General features: G+C 45.3%; 1 protein-coding gene across 1 annotated transcript in view; it reads right to left on the reverse strand.

Moving 5' to 3' along the window:
- The window catches only part of LHFPL1 (LHFPL tetraspan subfamily member 1), a 48,516-nt gene extending 34,335 nt beyond the window's left edge, over positions 1 to 14,181 (reverse strand). Inside the window, exons 1-2 of the mRNA XM_034780505.1 lie at positions 14,096 to 14,181; positions 7,748 to 8,677 (exon numbers count right to left, since the gene is read on the reverse strand). Coding sequence (XP_034636396.1) covers positions 7,748 to 8,129 — 382 coding nt within the window. The 5' untranslated portion in view covers positions 8,130 to 8,677; positions 14,096 to 14,181. The remainder of the gene's footprint in view (positions 1 to 7,747; positions 8,678 to 14,095) is intronic.
- Between the last annotated feature and the right edge of the window lie 2,347 nt (positions 14,182 to 16,528).

Below are 16,528 nucleotides of genomic sequence, written 5' to 3' on the forward strand. Positions count from 1 at the left end.
GCAGCCGCACCCCCATGCACAATCCTTTTAGAGAAGTAAAAGGCACTGAGCCAAAAATGTATTTTGTGGACTCGTAACTGACAACTAATCCCATTATACTCCATCAAAGGGCTAACGGAAGCCCTTAAGGGCGTATTCTTAAAAATGAAATAGTAAGTAAATTATGCTGCAGTACATTTGCACTTTTCTGCCTTTCCTATATTACATTTTATTAGAAGGGGGGCACTGATCAGTTTTCCCTGGTGATGTCTCTTTCTGATGTCACTGCTTGAAAACTAGGGTGATATACCCGATAGACATTTACGCGGGGCAGGGATGATGTCAAACCCATGTGTTTAGCACTGGCTGCATGTGCAATAATTAGCCACGCTATCTGACTGTGAAGCTGGATAGTATGGAAAATATTATTTCCTTTGCTGTAAACACTTCCATGAAATAGTGCATCAGCATTTCAGTGCTAGCTACAAAGGCCTATGAAGGGTTGCAGAATTTGAGTCAGCAGGAGGGCTGCTGGAACCAAGGATAAGGTGTATGGAGGAGGCAGGCCACCAGGCATATCTTGCACTGCGAATGGGAGGAAGCTAGACCTCCAGGACAAAGTACGAGGAGGCCTCACATTGGCAAAAGTGCAAGGATCATATGGGCATGATGCTAGGGTCATGCATTTAATATGCACGCTCAACCTTAGCTAGAGATGATGTTTGTATTAATTGAAACGTGCCATGTCTTGCACCATCCAGGTGTGATCCTTGCACTTTTGACAGGTAGGGGGAGAAGGGATGCCTGCACCGTGGGCATGTTTCAGAGTGCAGCATTGAGCACTGACCTTTGAGAACACCAGCATTGTCCAGGTGCCCGGCCATAGGAATGCTTAAAGGGGGGAACATCAGATCTATTTACTGCTACTATACAAATATTATACACACAAATTGCCAGCATTTATGTGGGAAGCAAATACAAACAAAAAATGTATCATATTTCTAATGTATTTTATGTGTTCCCCTTACAAGGCTGGAAGCCTAAAAAATACCAGTGTCCAAAGGGTTAAAGAGCAAAACTCACCATAATGCTCTGTGGCCTTTTCAGATGGAGAATGTTACGCATCAGTGAATGGAGGGACAAACGGCCTGTTTCTATCACCAGCAAAAGGAGCACAGAACTAATGTGTGGAAGTGACATATCTAGTCTCCTGGGGATATTACAGCCAGGCCATCACTGCAGAAGATTAACCTCGGCAAACCGCTGTTACTCCCATAGGACATACTTGCAGGGACCCTGCTCTCTGTCTCTGTGGTTAGTAAACAAACTGCTGAGTACAGCTGGGCTCAAAGCGAAAGGAAAATGTATCTGAGGTCTGGGTCTTAATGGACCTATTTTCTCTGCACTTTTTGCCATGCTGAGATTGCTCTGACTGGAAACTAATTGCACTTCTCCCCGAGATATATTTCAGTTAATGCACCTACTGCCGAGAACCTTCTATGCCTGTCATAAAATCCATAGAGTTTTGCAGGCACATGTGAATCAGCATTGTGAGACGCTGTACAAGTTGAGAATCAGTGGACATCGGGAAGCTCCTGGGGGAAGAGACTGCTTTTTATTCTATGTTTGTGCAGTGCCTGGCACAATAGGGTTCAATCCCTGGTTGGGGCCTTTAAGCACTGTCATTATACAAATACTATCATTTAAATTACAAATCTAGTCTCTCCTGCAGCCTTCTAAAAAACCTGTAAAATTGCTAGGCGGAGAAATGTTTTCTTTTAAAATAACGTTACTAGCTCCTTTATCTATAATGTACATTAACTCTGTAATGCAGCTGGTAAGAATAGTACTTAGAGCAGCCTTATTGGTTTACTTGTGCTGCTGTATGAAATGATTTAAACCTGAGTCTACACTTGTGTATCACTTGTGCATTGATCTATGACACTGCTATTAGCTATTGGCTAACTAAGCAATACTAATTCTTCCCAAGGAAGGAAAGAGACAAGTTGATTCATCCAATTACAGCATTCTATAACCTGCTACCTGCATGGCAGGATTGTCAGGAGACAGTAGCCACACGCCAGGTTGGTTCATCATTGTTCAGGAACATGCGTTGCTCTTGGGCACATTTTTATTTAATGTTGATTGATTTTAATTTTTATTAGGGGAATTCACCCTCCTTTTATCTACTTGGTGCTTAATAGCCCATGACCTGTACCCAGTTAAGCTCTACTAAGAAGCATTTGACTGGAGTTAAAAATATATATTTAAGCAATAACTATATGAAGGATTCTTCGTATAGTTATTGCTTAAATATATATTTAAATTCAGGGCTTAAATTCAGCCGGAGCTGTCCAGAGCAGAGCTCTGGTAAATATTTTCAAACCTTGACACCAGCCTGATGCTGTTGTGGTTCTAAACCAGGGATCTGCAGTCCTCTGGGGGGGCCATGGACCAGTTTCAGGGGGTCCATGGGGCCCCATGGCTGAAGCCTGGAGCCCTGAGCCCCAGCATGCCCCATGGAGAATGGAGGTGGGGAGGCGTGGTTGGCTCCAGGAAATACTCTGAGAATTTAAGCCCTGATCACACATGATGAAACATTGTGAGGTGGTGACCTTTTAGAATAAACTTTGACCTGCAGTTTTCATACAGTTGTCCTTTATTTTTTGGAAATGTAGGCTAACACCTAAAATACTGAGCAACAATTATTTTTTGAGGTATGCTTCAATGGGATAAGTAGAAATGGAAATTCAGGTAAACAAATGTTCAGCAGCCTTAATAAGACAAGCCCAAACCAGATCCCCACATACAGAAGTATTCTGAGGCAGTTCATATCCAGACCTGAACTTCATGGATGTGGCCAATCTTAAATGTAAAAATAAAACGGTTTTCAATCTCTCACAGGGCTGGGTAGTAATGCGAACTACCTTGAGAACTAGCTAGATGGCGGTAGAACATACTCAAATGTTGCTAGATTAGTATGACGGCTAAATCCTTGTAGTCAGAAGTTCCTATTCCTTGGTCCTGAAGAAAACACTTAACAGGCTTGCCAACAGAAGTTAAGTAGAACAATGCAACATAATCTGAAAACTAGTTCTTCAACAGGAATAGTCACCCAGGGAGTGATTTCTGCTAATGTACATGCAACCCAAAGAAAACTGCCAGCATATAGAATATCTTACATCATTCTTGTTTCTCACAGTGTAGTATAGGACATGAAACTATATGGAACCAACATCAAAAGATTGCATTTAAATTGAATAATTAGGCAAATACAACTGTAGTGGGGAATTGCAGACTCTGCCCAGAATGTAGCTTGGCAGCAAAGTCCCCTACTCTACACATGGAGGGCACACTCCATGAGTGGCTCTACCCTGGTCTACATGGAAGGTGGAGGTGGTTGAACTGCTCCCCAGGGAACTGAGACTGAGGAGTGGTTTGGCGTGGCGAAGATCAAGGAGCTGTCCAAGGGATGCACAATCAGCCATACAGGAGATCCGTGGAAAGGTCAAAAGCTGAGTCAGCCCTGCTGGGATTCTAGTCCTGATGGCAGGTACTCTAGGTATTCGAAACCTGATGCTTAGACCTCTTTCCCATCCGCTACCTCTGTTCTTCTAAACCCGTGAAGCCTGCAACTCTGTCTCCACTCTCCAATCATCAAAGAATAATGTTCCTGATTTGCTGGTCTGGCCATGCTGCACTTGATGCTGGATCAGAGAGGGGCTCCCCTGATCCTGGGGCCAGCCCACCCTCCAATATAAATTACTTACACTCCCCAGAGCTAGTCTAGCAGCCAGGAACCACTGGAGTATATGCTCTGTACCACCTGTGGATTCTCCTTGTACAGGGATGAATCTTCTGGGTTCATGGCTGATAGAGAGATGCAAAGCAGCCCCAGCAGAGCTAAGAATCTGGACTATTTATTTTCCTTAACTGAAAATTATTACATCCATCACAAGCGGAGGTAACATCCATTGGTTTCAAGATTTAGTGGTGCATCTTAATGAATTTGGCCTTCATTGCTGTAGGATTCAAGCCCTTCACTAACATTAGTAGGTTCTCCCCCACAATAACGTAAGGAAATATTATTGTCCCTATTTTATAGATGGGGAGTGCAGGGAGATTAAGTGTCTGACCCAAGGTCACACAAAGAGTCTGTAGCAGAGTCAAGAACTGAAGCGAGATCTAATGACTACAGTCCTGGGCCTTAACGACAAGCCCTTTCTGCCTCTCCTTTGTACCACTGTGCAGAACACTGCTATCCTGCTGTTACAGTCTGATGTCCCAGGGCAAGTTGCCTGATTCTGCAAAGAGCTGTTGAAAGCAATTTATCCTCTGTTGCTGAGGGTGACTTGCCTGGATGGGAGGAGATCCTGGAGAAAAATGCATCTATTACAGAGCTCCGAGGGCGGAGGGACTCGGACAGCAGTCAATTAAAACGTTTGGATTCTGGCACCATCCCTGTAATATCTCCCCTACGGTTCTTGCCAATAAGGCTGGATGTGCATTTTTAAACAATGCCTCTTTGTTTTGTTCAGTTGGAAGCGGTCTCAAACAAACACAACCAGCTGCCTAGACAAGCCCATTGCATGCCAAGCTAAAGCGTAAAAGGAGGAAATTACGACCGTTCCAATATTTATCATATTTTTAAAAATAATCCAAATGTAGCACTCTTTCCCAGCAATAGTTCTTCATCCTTCGTGGTGCTGGTTTCAGAGGCTTGTGCAGCTGAAAGCCTCGTGGCAATGAGTGATGTAAATGATGCACAGCATGCACATATGAGGACATCTTAATACAAAGGGATGGCCTTAGAGAAAATAATAGTGAGCTGATTTTCAGAGGTGCTAAGCAGCCACAATTCCCACTGACTTTAGCTGAAGTGGTAGGTCCTCGGCATTTTTGAAAACCAGTCTCCTCAGTTCCCTACAGTCTGACAGCCAGATTCTGCTATCAGTGACGTTCTTTGGAATTGATACTGACAGAACGGAGATCAGAACCTGGGGGGGGGATGATAGCCTAGTGTAATCATCGATTTCACATTTGAATATAACACCCACAAATGAGATTTATTTTTAACTCCTGGAGGGTTCCTTTGTTTAAACTTCCCCCTTAGTCCCAGCTCAGCTTTGTGGACAGGAACTCCTGTTTGCATTGCTTAGATGGCTGCTTCCAATCCATCACATCATGGTTTTATATGTATAACCCTCCATGCTCATAGGGTGACCAGATAGCAAATGTGAAAAATCGGGATGGGGTTGGGGGGTAATAGGAGCCTATATAAGAAAAAGACCCAAAATCGGGACTGTCCCTATAAAATCGGGACATCTGGTCACCCTCCATGCTCATAGCCCTCCTTTGTGAGAAGGAAGCAGTTGCACACTGGTTTGCTGTGCTGCTTTGCTGTGTGCTCTGTGGTTTTCAAGCTATTGTGTAAATAAACTAGCAGTATCACACTGGGGAGGGAAAACAAAGACGTTCCAGTTTATTACAAAAATGCAGACAACACACTAAGGCCTTGGCTACAGTGGAGATTTTGACTACTGGTGCAGCGGTGCAAACCCCTAGTGTAGACATGCAAAGCCACAGGCCATAAGCCATGTTTTGCACCGATGCTTGAAACTGGGATACGTTGCCCCAGTGCAAAACTACATTTCAAGGATGGGTTAGCGGCACTGGGGCAAATCACTGCTGGTAATTGTACACTAAGGGACCTCCCACCTGGAGCAATGCTGCTGCAGCTGATGGAAACTTTGCCTTTTATTTTCCATCAGTCATCTACGGTAATTGACTAGCAGGCGCAAGGAGAGTATGGAACCCCCTGGGAAGGAGAGAGAAGAGAAGGTGGAGGCAGGGTCGGCTCTGGCTTTTTTGCCGTCCCAGGCAAAAAAGCCGCCGCCCGCCCGCCCCCCACGCCCCCCCCTGCAGGTTATGCTAGGTAGAAAGCCACATTAGGAGAATCTCTCCATAGCTATATCGTGACTGCAAGTTTGGACTGAACAAAGCATGGGGAAGAGAGGACAGAGATAGAGGCGGGATTCTTTTGGTATCCCACAGTTCTGGAGACAATGAGCCTGATTCACCAAGGTGTCACTCCAGCTTCACACTAGACTGATTTCAAAGGAGCGAAGCGGGTGTCAAACTGGGGTAACACACTGGTCCACATGTATGTAGGAAGGACATTATGGATAGGAATGTGTTCTGGCTAGGGCACTGGACAAGGACTCGGGTGACCTGAGTTCTGTTGCCAGCCCTGACACTGAACTGTTGTCTGCCACTGGGCAAGTCCCCGCCCCACTCTGTGCCTCAGTTTCCCTTTTCTTGTCTTCTCCCTTTGGATAGTAAGTACTGCAGGGCAGGTTTGTCTCTAGCTGTGTGTGTATGGTGCCCAGGACAATGGGGCCCCAGTCTTGACACATTCCTGCAATACAGATAATAACAGAATTGTGGAGACAGACGAGGGCAGGACCGATAAAATGCCACAAGGGTTATGCTAGGTAGAAAGCCACATTAGGAGAATCTCTCCATAGCTATATCGTGACTGCAAGAAGAGGTGCATTTATTGCAGAGACAATGAACCTCAGACAGCTGCCACAACGTAACAGCCTTGTAGCGTCAAGGCATAGATGGTTCTCACCTGAATGTAGCTAGTCAAAGTCGACACTATATGCCCTGCCTTGGGTGGACCTCAATTAGCTGAGGTGAAAACTACAGTGTCCCGTGTCCAGCAGGAGGGAGCTATCGCCCTGCTTCCAGAGGCCACTATCATCCCACAGGTAAAATTATCCTTTTTTTCTAAAAAAAAGCGCCTACAAATATTATCCTCTCTGTCTCGCAAATTACGGTGGGTCCCTGCCAACTTCCCTCCCTCACTCAGCAAGACAGCACCTCTTGCTTGCAGTGAAGACATAGCCACGGGATTGTCTACACAGCAAGCCACTTCTACAGTGAGAGGGACCTGGCCTTTCTGAACTCTCTTAGGGCTTGTCTGCATGGCAAGTTGCCAAATGGCACGTCCCATGGTGAATCTACAATGCCTGAGCCGGCAGCGCAGTAATGTCCCATGCAGACACGGCTACAGCACAGCGAAAGTGCCGAAGCGCGGCTCGGTGTGCTACCACTGGAAGTACTCCAAGCCGCACTCTGGGACTTTCACTGCGCTGTAGCAAAGTCCACACAAGACGCTACCGTGCAGCAAGCTGAGGCACAGTGGAGTCACATCCTGGCTTGCCGTGCAGTAACTTGCTGTGCAGACAAGCTCCAAGAGGGTTCAGAAAGGCCAGGTCCTCCTCATTCTGGAAGAGGCATAACTGAAGTAATCAGGGGTGTTAAAGACGATAGTGGAAATAAAGTACTGCAGTTACTGTCATCAGGGGACGTGTATTAAACAGAAAGAACCAGCAGCTAAAGTAGGCAGAATGTTCTCCCACAGAGATTCCTGGCTTTGGGGGAATGTTACAGCTCTGGGCCTGGTAACAAACCAGAAGAACATTTAATGTACTGAGAGTGTCTCTCGTAACAGACGTGGTATTTATGTAGAGCCTAGAGGAAATTAAAGACTATACATAAAACAGAAGGGTCAAGTATTGGAATAAAAATCATATTCATGCTACCGAGATTTACTTCAGATGTTTAGTACAGATGTCTCCAGCTCAGTGGATCTTTGCTGTCCTGAGCAGTGCTCTGAAGATCACTGTACAGTATTAGCATATGCTAATCAGCAACCTGAAGCCACTCACGTATGTAGCATAATGCAAACGATTTCCATTACCTCCTACAAACTGGGCTGCCCCCATGAAGCGTCCCATCATCCGAGAGATGAGCTCTTCCACACAGCAACCCAGAATGGCTGCTAACGCCACCAGGAGCAGCAAGGCACAGCCAATTCCCGTCACCACGGTGCAGATCTGCCAGGATAAGCTGGGGATAGCCCCAAAACTGGCATACCTCCCACATTCTTCCACCATCACCAGGTGCCTCTCCTCCGTCCGAGTTGGGTACGTGCACCGTCGGAAGGTGCCAAATGAAACCGGCTTCCCCATCTGGGAACCAACAAGCCAACAGGGCATAAAGTAACTGGCCGAGCTGGCAACTGCTGTGAGAAAGGATAGGAAAGCCCAGAGGGCCCCAACCAGCGTCAAACTGCTGCCCATCTTCTTAGATCTCTGGTTAGAAGTGAAATTGAAGGTAGCTGCCTCAGGGCATGCAAAGTGTCTCCTTGTCAGTGGTCTTCACAAACCTCAGAGAGGGACAAAAGAGAGGGCAATAGAAGGGACTCAGCCCAGAGAGAAAACAGGAACAGTGCGTCAGGTCTGCCTCTCTGCTTTCAGAGGCCTCCAGCTTCCTCCAGGCAAAATTATCCTTTTTTTCAAAAAACGTCCTACAAATATTCTTATCCTCTATATATTGCAAATAACTATGGGTCCCTGACAACTTCCTCCCTCATCCAACAAGCCAGCAGCATCCCTATTATTTCACTCCATTGTGTTCTTAGTCCTTTTCCTGAGTTCTGGGCCTGGCCAGGCCTACTGACTGATACACTTGGGCCCAGAGACAAACCAATGTTTCCAACAAGAGACTATTATCTGCTCAGGCTGCTGAAAGTTCAGATTCTGTTGTACCGTTGTTAGTCGACCTCTAAGCCGGCTCTGACAGTGCAAGCAGGTCGTTCGGATGCAGTTGCTATGTTCAGCTGCAATCTCTGAAACAGAAAAGCCACCCAATAAGATTACTGGTTGAGCGATTTCATACTTTACATTGTAGGTTTCAAAAATTCTTCACTCCAAAAAAGTGTTTAGGAATTAATGTTACTTAAAGGTCCTCCTATATATGCAAACCATGGGCTCAGTCTCGTACTCCCATAGTTAAAAGTTAAACACATTAAAAGTTAAATGAAATTAAATGAAAAATGAAAAGCAAATTGCAAGTTATTGCAAATGAAAGAAATTAGCAACGAATAATCATTTGCTTTTTGTTGCAGTTTGTTCCTCAATGCCTGTGGCCTCTCTCAGACACAAGAATGTTTCTCATGTGAGTCAGTTTCATAATATTGACCGTGTTCCTTTAACCAAACTGAAACTTTATATAGCAACGTGTAATTCCCCCACTGAGCATTCCTAGGTGAACAGCGGCAGTGAGCACTCCAATCACACAGAAGAGATTGCACTGTATCTGTATAGACAGATAGTTTTGTGCCTTCTAGGTGACAATTGCTTTCTTTACTTGATGGCCTCAAAGCAATCCCAAGAGGAATTATACTTAGCTGTCTTATGTGGTTACCGTTACCATAGTATCTGAGCACCTCAAAAACTTCAATATATCTACCATCACAGCAGGCCGGAGAGGCAGGGTAGTGCTATTATCCCCATTTTACAGATAAGAAACTGAGACACAGGGAGCCTACAGATACATCTATGCAGCCTGCAGCAGCGAGCAACCCAGCCTGGGTCGAGAGACTTGGGCTTGTGGGGCTTGTGCTAGCACTCTGAAAATAGCTGCAAAGACCGCTCTTTGAATACACCCAGCTTAGGCTGGAGCTTAAGGATGCAAACCCAAGTCTCTCAGCCCTGGCTGGGAGGCTCGCTGCCACAGGCTGTGTAGATATACCCTAAGTGACTTGTCCAAGGCCATCCAGGAAGTCTGTGGCAGAGCAGGCAATTGAAGCTGAGTCTCTCAAGTCCCCAGCCAGCACTGGACCATTCTTCCTATCACAACAATGGATAACAATCCCAGTTCCACACCAGCACTAACGTGCCTCTCTCCCTCTCAAACTCCTTTCCCTGGAACTTTATTACTGTGTGGGAACCGGGGGGTATTTTTTTAATTAAGGAGAAAGAGAGCCCCTTTGAGGACATTCATGAAAAGATAGCCACGCTGGAACGCGGTGCTTTAATAACAGAATTTCAAACAGATGTTAAAGGCATTTGATTTAGGAAACTTTGAGAGGTTGTTGGGTTTTTTAATTAAAATACAGTATAGCGGGAGCAGCAGGAGCTGTCATTTCCGTTCCTGCTCTTCCCTGCCAATATGCTCTGGTTGTAAATGTTTCGTCAGTTACATCTAGGGAGGGAAGGGAGAAAGTCAATGTTGCGGTCTAGTGGCTAGTGCTTTTTTCTTATTATTTTAATTTTAGTAAAAATATTCAAATGGAGACCTAGCATAAATTATTTTTTTTTTTAAAAGCAAACCAGGACCTATGTCATTTCTCCGGGATCCATCCCCTCTACACACACCAGATATACGACAGGTCATTAGGCACCCAGTATAACTTTGGAATGATCTCGCTTTTGCTTCTTCAATGAACTGAGTGGGCTTGTGTGGCTCTTTTGGGCTCTGGTTGCTGCATCTATAGGCACTCGTTCCCTCCCCCTTCTCTCGTCCCCATAGCAGTGGAGAATTTCCTCTTCCCCACTGAGAAGCAAACTACATTTGTACTATAGCTGCATGAGCCCTAAGCAACTTCAGACTAAAATCTGTTGGTTTGTGCTTCATTTTGGAACCAAATTTACCTCCCTACCACACACTCTTGGTGCTATTACCAGTCCCGTGGCAGGGGAGCCTGAATAGCTCAGTAGGATATGCAGTCTTTGGGTAAAATACTGGCCCCATTGAAGTCAATAGCAAAACTTTAATAGAAAAAAGATTTCGCCATTTTAATCTACTTCACTGGTCCAGATCCAACCCAGCTCAGAAGTGACTGGAAGTGTTACCATCTGGTGACTGTTCTGTCTCCTCTGGTAAATGAGTTCACGGTCTCCATTTAGTTCCTAGTGTGCAGATGTCTACATCACAGGACAACCATCACAATTACCCTGGCTGGCAATCTGAGTCGGGAGGCCAAGGAGTGAATGGGCATGGAAAAGGGAGTAGCCTCTTGCCTTTAGAGGTGACCTTGGCAGTTCAGGGTAGAGTACTGAGGGGGAGGTTTGCTGTGCTGCTACTCATGCTGTTCCTGTTCTGTTGACCGAGGACTTCAGTCTCCATGGTACTAAATTCATACGAAACAATTTTTGAAAGGAAATAAAATGACCCCATAATGGTTTTTGCTGGAATCGGGGTGTTAGCCACCGTGACCTGGCCCAAGTGAAGTACAGAATATTACATTATATCCCTGCCTAAATTCCCTCCTCTAGCACCTATTAGATACTGCTAGAGATGGGCCTGAACTGGAACCCCAGATGCAAACGCCAGCAGGGGTGGGAGACATTCAGATCCAAATCCAAACCTGATGCATCAAACCAGTGCAGCCCAAACCACCACATCAAGTCTAGACACAGCTGGACACTGGAAAAATTCCAGTTTGGTTGTAAGCTCTGTAATTTAGACCCATCTCAATATGAACTGTTCTTCTTTTCCTGTGCTAAAACTTGGGAGATGTAATGTTGTTGTATGCTGATAAACAGCTGCTGGGCTCCATTCCAGGGATGACTGCATTTCTGAGTGAGATATGGTGGAGGAAGTGCTTTTTGTGTCTACTCCATGGGACATGTCCCTTTGAACATACGTGCCCAAAAGTTAGGGCCAGATTTTCCAAAGTGCCTAAGGGAATTGGCCGGATTTCCAGAAGCCCTACGCATTCCTCCAACATGCTGAACCCCTTTGAAAATCTGCCCCCTTCTTCTTGGTTCCTAACTGGGAGCTGAGCACTTTTAAAAATCTGGTCCTTCCAGTGCAAAGTAATAAGACTCCAAGCCCCTGAGCAATATTGTTCTGCCTTCACCTTCCCTCAGATATACAGCGCTGTGGGGCATCCGCCAAGAGAACATCATACAGGAACATGAATAAATAAAATACAAATGAGTAACCTAAAGCCCAGATCTCTTCCCTTCATGCTTCATGCTCCCATGGCCCCCCATCTGCCTTTCCTTCTACACCCTTCCTGTAACACAACGAAGGAGAGCGATGCCAGCCAGCTCCTCCTAGCAGCTCCTGTGCCATGCTCTGCGAGGCATGAGTCACAGCCCCACAGAGCAAGGAGGCAGGCAGCAATGCACAAAGACTAGCCAGGTAATTTCCACTCAGCAGCAGTAGAAGGCAGTTTCCCAAGTGATGAAGGCAGAGGCAGTGGAGCAGGTGCCGTGGACTATTGCTGGAAGGACCCTTTGTAGTTTACTGAATCCCTGCTCAAGCAGGAAACAGCAGAGCTCTAGAGTGAAAGGTCCCCACATGACCGATGTGGTAGCCAGGCCTATGGTCAGCCTCCATAATGATTCTGTGGTTGCAGAAGTCTCTGCCATCATTACCCATTCCACAGCCTGTAGCCAGGTGGACTTCATGGTCACAAGCAGGCATAGACCCCTACCACGAGATCTACGAGATAATCTTTACTGGCTGTTCCACTATTAAGACCTTCATCCTCTGTGTGCATTCGCTCCAGGCAGAGCAGAAACATATTCGTATACAGTACTTGAGACAGACAGAAGTATACACACACCAGTCATCATATTGCAACTGCCTCATAACTGTGATGTAACGTGACACATAAATCATCGAATTATAGAGCCAGAGCCTTTCTCGTTATCAATTTCCTTTGAGCTGCTCTGATGGCCTAATGGGGCAGGAAAGCCACCAGCTTCCCCCAGCTGGTGATTCCCACCACATGGGGGAGTTCTCAGCTGATACAAAGCCGGTGTACCTAGCTGCTGTGCCAAACGTCCTATAGTCACCAGTGAAGGGGGCATGTCAGGGGTAGGAAAGCGTGGGAGGGAACACAGGGAAAGCATGGGAGAGCACTACTACCTGCCAGCAATCCACAGGTGGTCCTAGTTAGCTTGCCTACTTTACAGCAGCTTCTACAGTATGCCAGAGCCTGGATTATTGTAGGACTGAATAATACCATCTAACTCATAGATAATATATTTCATCCATAGATTTCTCAGCACTTTTCAAAAGGAGGTCAATATTATTAGCCCCATTTTACAGAAGAGGAAACCAACGCACATCCAGGGAAGTGACTTGCTTAAGGTCACCCACCAGCAGAGCTAGGACTGGCTCTCCTGAGTCTGGACTAGTGCTCTACCCACAAGGCCATACTACCTCCCCAGTTAGCTCACCCACTTCTACCCCAAGCAGTATTTTGAGCCCTAGTCAAGGAGCTGTTCCAGAGACTCCATGAAGTCCAGTACGGACAGCACTATTGCTATTCATTTTACATGGAAGGTGCTCAGATACTATGGTGATGGGCAGCCATATAAAACCATAAGATAGACAGACAGACAGATTGATCTATGGCTTTGACTCTCCCCTCCTCTGCACCTACCAAATACAGCGCAGAGTCAGCCCATGCTCTAGAAATGAAAAAGACCTATTAGCTCATATAGTGCTAGTGCGGGGCTTTTCCATTCTGAACATTTCATGGCATTTTGTCCAACCTTGGAGTAGTTTTAAATGCAAAAAGAAAAGTTGTTAGTAAACCATGTTTTATAGAAGTCCCTTTGCAAACTTCTAGAGTAAGGGAAACTATTGGAAGACATTTAAAATGTAATTATTTTATAACTGTACTTAGTCTTTCTAATCTCTGCTCTTTGATTTGACATATTATGTTGCCATCAGCTGTCATTTCCTTCACTCCCTTACAGACAAAAAAAAAAAAGAAAAATCACATAAGCCAATACAGAATGTCTGGTTGTTAAGGGAATACAAGCAATTTTAAAGCAATAAATGTGAAATCGGTGTAAACTTCATTTCACTGAAAAGTAACTTTCATATTTTCAATAAACATTGTGCATGATTAAGCCGATTATCTGAACCAAGCTCCAGTGGATACATTTATTTAACTCCTGTAGTGTTATCGCATTAGGAAGTTCTCTCTTTCAGATATTCAGTCTGTTGTCATTTTACCTTTAAGTCTTTGATGTGTGTTAATGGGAAAGTGAAATCCTGATTCTAATCCCAGGTAAGAATTCTACAAACAATAGCAAAACAGATGGGATTAGGAAAAAAACAAACACCCTATGACATTGCTCTTGTTAATAAAATAAAATAAAAAAATAAAATTTAACAACAAGGAATAAATGAATAGACTGGGGTTAAGATACTGCTAAAGCCCTGAGCTTGTAAGAAACTTCCTTAAAGGCAATTTTAAATGCATTTAGCTCAGACTGCAAATTAATCTCCTTACCAATAAATCAGTCTCTCTCCTGTCAGGTTGTGATCTGAGAAACTTCTGCTGCTCTCCGACATTCTGCCAGTCACACTGGCACTGTAATGAAAGCTCCTCTCCTCTCGGAGTGCGCAGCCACTCACCTTTGGGAAGGAGGGGAGGAGTTCTCAAGACTCACTACCTAGAAGGAATTAACTCTGAGCATGCTGAATGGTTCCAACCTGGGCTGCTTGATGACGCTGGGTAGAACAGGCTACAGTCCTCCAGACAGCAATATCACCAGGTACTATTCAAGAACACCATGAGCAGTCACTATTATGTTAAAGGACTAATGCCAGACATAAAAGTTAGGGCACGGGGAGGGGTTATGAGGGGAAGAATTGGAGCCCATGTTAAAAATATCGGCTCCATTTGTTTAAATCCAGAATAGGTTTTGATTGTATATAGCAGCTTTCATACTCAACTTGAGGTGCTTTACACTGATGAGTTAGAGACCAGCTGTCCAGGGACTATAAACCAACACAGCAGCCAGTATGTGCTCAGCCATAGCTCACTTTGTAAATTAAGGACCAGATTCAACCCGGTGTAAGTCGGCCACATTGGAGGAGGATATGGCTCTATCACAGGGAGGACACTGGCAGCTGGTTATTTCTGGCAGCAGGCAGTGCTCCACCCCTGCTTCCAACCCACCCATCACAGTGATGGAAAACTGATATGCTGCCCTGGCAACGAGCGATGAGGAATCACACCCAAAGGTGGAGGAGTTGAAGCCATGTACCCCCAAGGCTGGGAGGATCGCAGCCACCACTCCCAGGAATAAACGTAGGGTAGTGGTGGTTAGTGACTCTCTTCTGAGGGGGACAGAGGCACCCGTCTGTCGCCCTGACGTGGCATCCCAGGAGGTATGCTGCCTGCCAGGGGCCCGTATCCAAGACATTACAGAGGGATTGTTGAGGATCATCCGGCCCTCTGACTACAACCCCATGCTACTCACCCATGTGGGCACTAATGATACTGTGAGGTATGACCCTCAGCAGATCAGAAGTGACTACAGGGCTCTAGGAGTAAGGGTGAAGGAGTTGGGAGCACAGGTGGTGTTCTCTTTGATCCTTCCGGTCAAGGGTAGGGGCCCAGGCAGAGACAGACGCATCCTGGAGGTGAATGCCTGGCTGCGAGGATGGTGTCGCCAGGAGGGCTTCAGCTTCCTTGACTATGGGATGCTGTTCCAGGAAGGAGGACTGCTAAGCAGAGAAGGGGTCCACCTATTGAGGAAGGGGAAGAGCATATTTGGATACACTGGCTAACCTAGTGAGGAGGGCTTTAAACTAGGTTTGAAGGAGGCAGGTGACCAAAAGCCTACAGGTAAGTCCAAAACATGGAGACGGTTCAGAATTTGGGGGGAGCATGGGCTGTTATAGCAGGGATAAAGGAAGGGCAAGACAGAACTGGGGGCGAGGGGGGAGAATCAAATCAGTATCTTAGATGTCTATATACTAATGCAAGAAGTATGGGGAATAAGAAGGAAGTACTCAAAATGCTAGTAAATAAACACAACTATGACATAGTTGGCATTACATATACCTGGTGGGATAATACACATGACTGGAATATTGGCCTAGAAGGGTACAGCTTGCTCAGGAAGGACAGGCAGGGAAAAAAGGGAGGAGGTGTTGCCTTATATATTAAAAATGTATACACTTGGACTGCGGCTGAGATGAAAATAGGAGTCAGACTTGTTGAAAGTCTCTGGGTAAGCATAAAAGGGGTAAAAAAACATGGGCGATGTCATCGTAGGGGTCTACTACAGACCACCTAACCAGGAAGAAGAGGTGGATGAGGCTTTTTTAAAACAACTAACAAAATCATCCAAAACACAGAACTTGGTGGTAATGGGGGACTTCAACTACTCGGACATCTGTTGGGAAAATAACACAGCAGGGGCACGATTGTCCAATAAGTTCTTGGAATATATTGGAGACAATTTTTTATTTCAGAAGGTGGAGAAAGCTACTAGGGGAGAGGCTGTTCTAGATTTGATTTTGACAAATAGGGAGGAACTGGTTGAGATTTTGAAAGTGGAAGGTAGCTTGGGTGAAAGTGATCATGAAATGATAGCATTCATGCTTCTAAGGAATGATAGGAGGGACAACAGCAAAATAAAGACAATGGATTTCAAGAAGGCAGACTTTAGCAAACTCAGGAAGTTGGTAGGTAAGATCCCATGGAAAGCAAGTCTAAGGGGAAAAACAACTAAAGACAGTTGGCAGTTTTTCAAAGAGACATTATTAAAGGCACAAGAGCAAAGGAAAGATAGGAAGTATGGCAAGAGACCACCCTGGCTTAACCAGGAGATCTTCAATGATCTAAAAAATCAAAAAAAGAGTCCTAGAAAAAGTGGAAACTAGGTCAAATTACAAAAAAAGATGAATATAAACAAATAACACAAGTATG

This window comes from Trachemys scripta, chromosome 9 (assembly GCF_013100865.1).
Source record: "Trachemys scripta elegans isolate TJP31775 chromosome 9, CAS_Tse_1.0, whole genome shotgun sequence".
NCBI classification, from domain to species: domain Eukaryota; kingdom Metazoa; phylum Chordata; order Testudines; family Emydidae; genus Trachemys; species Trachemys scripta.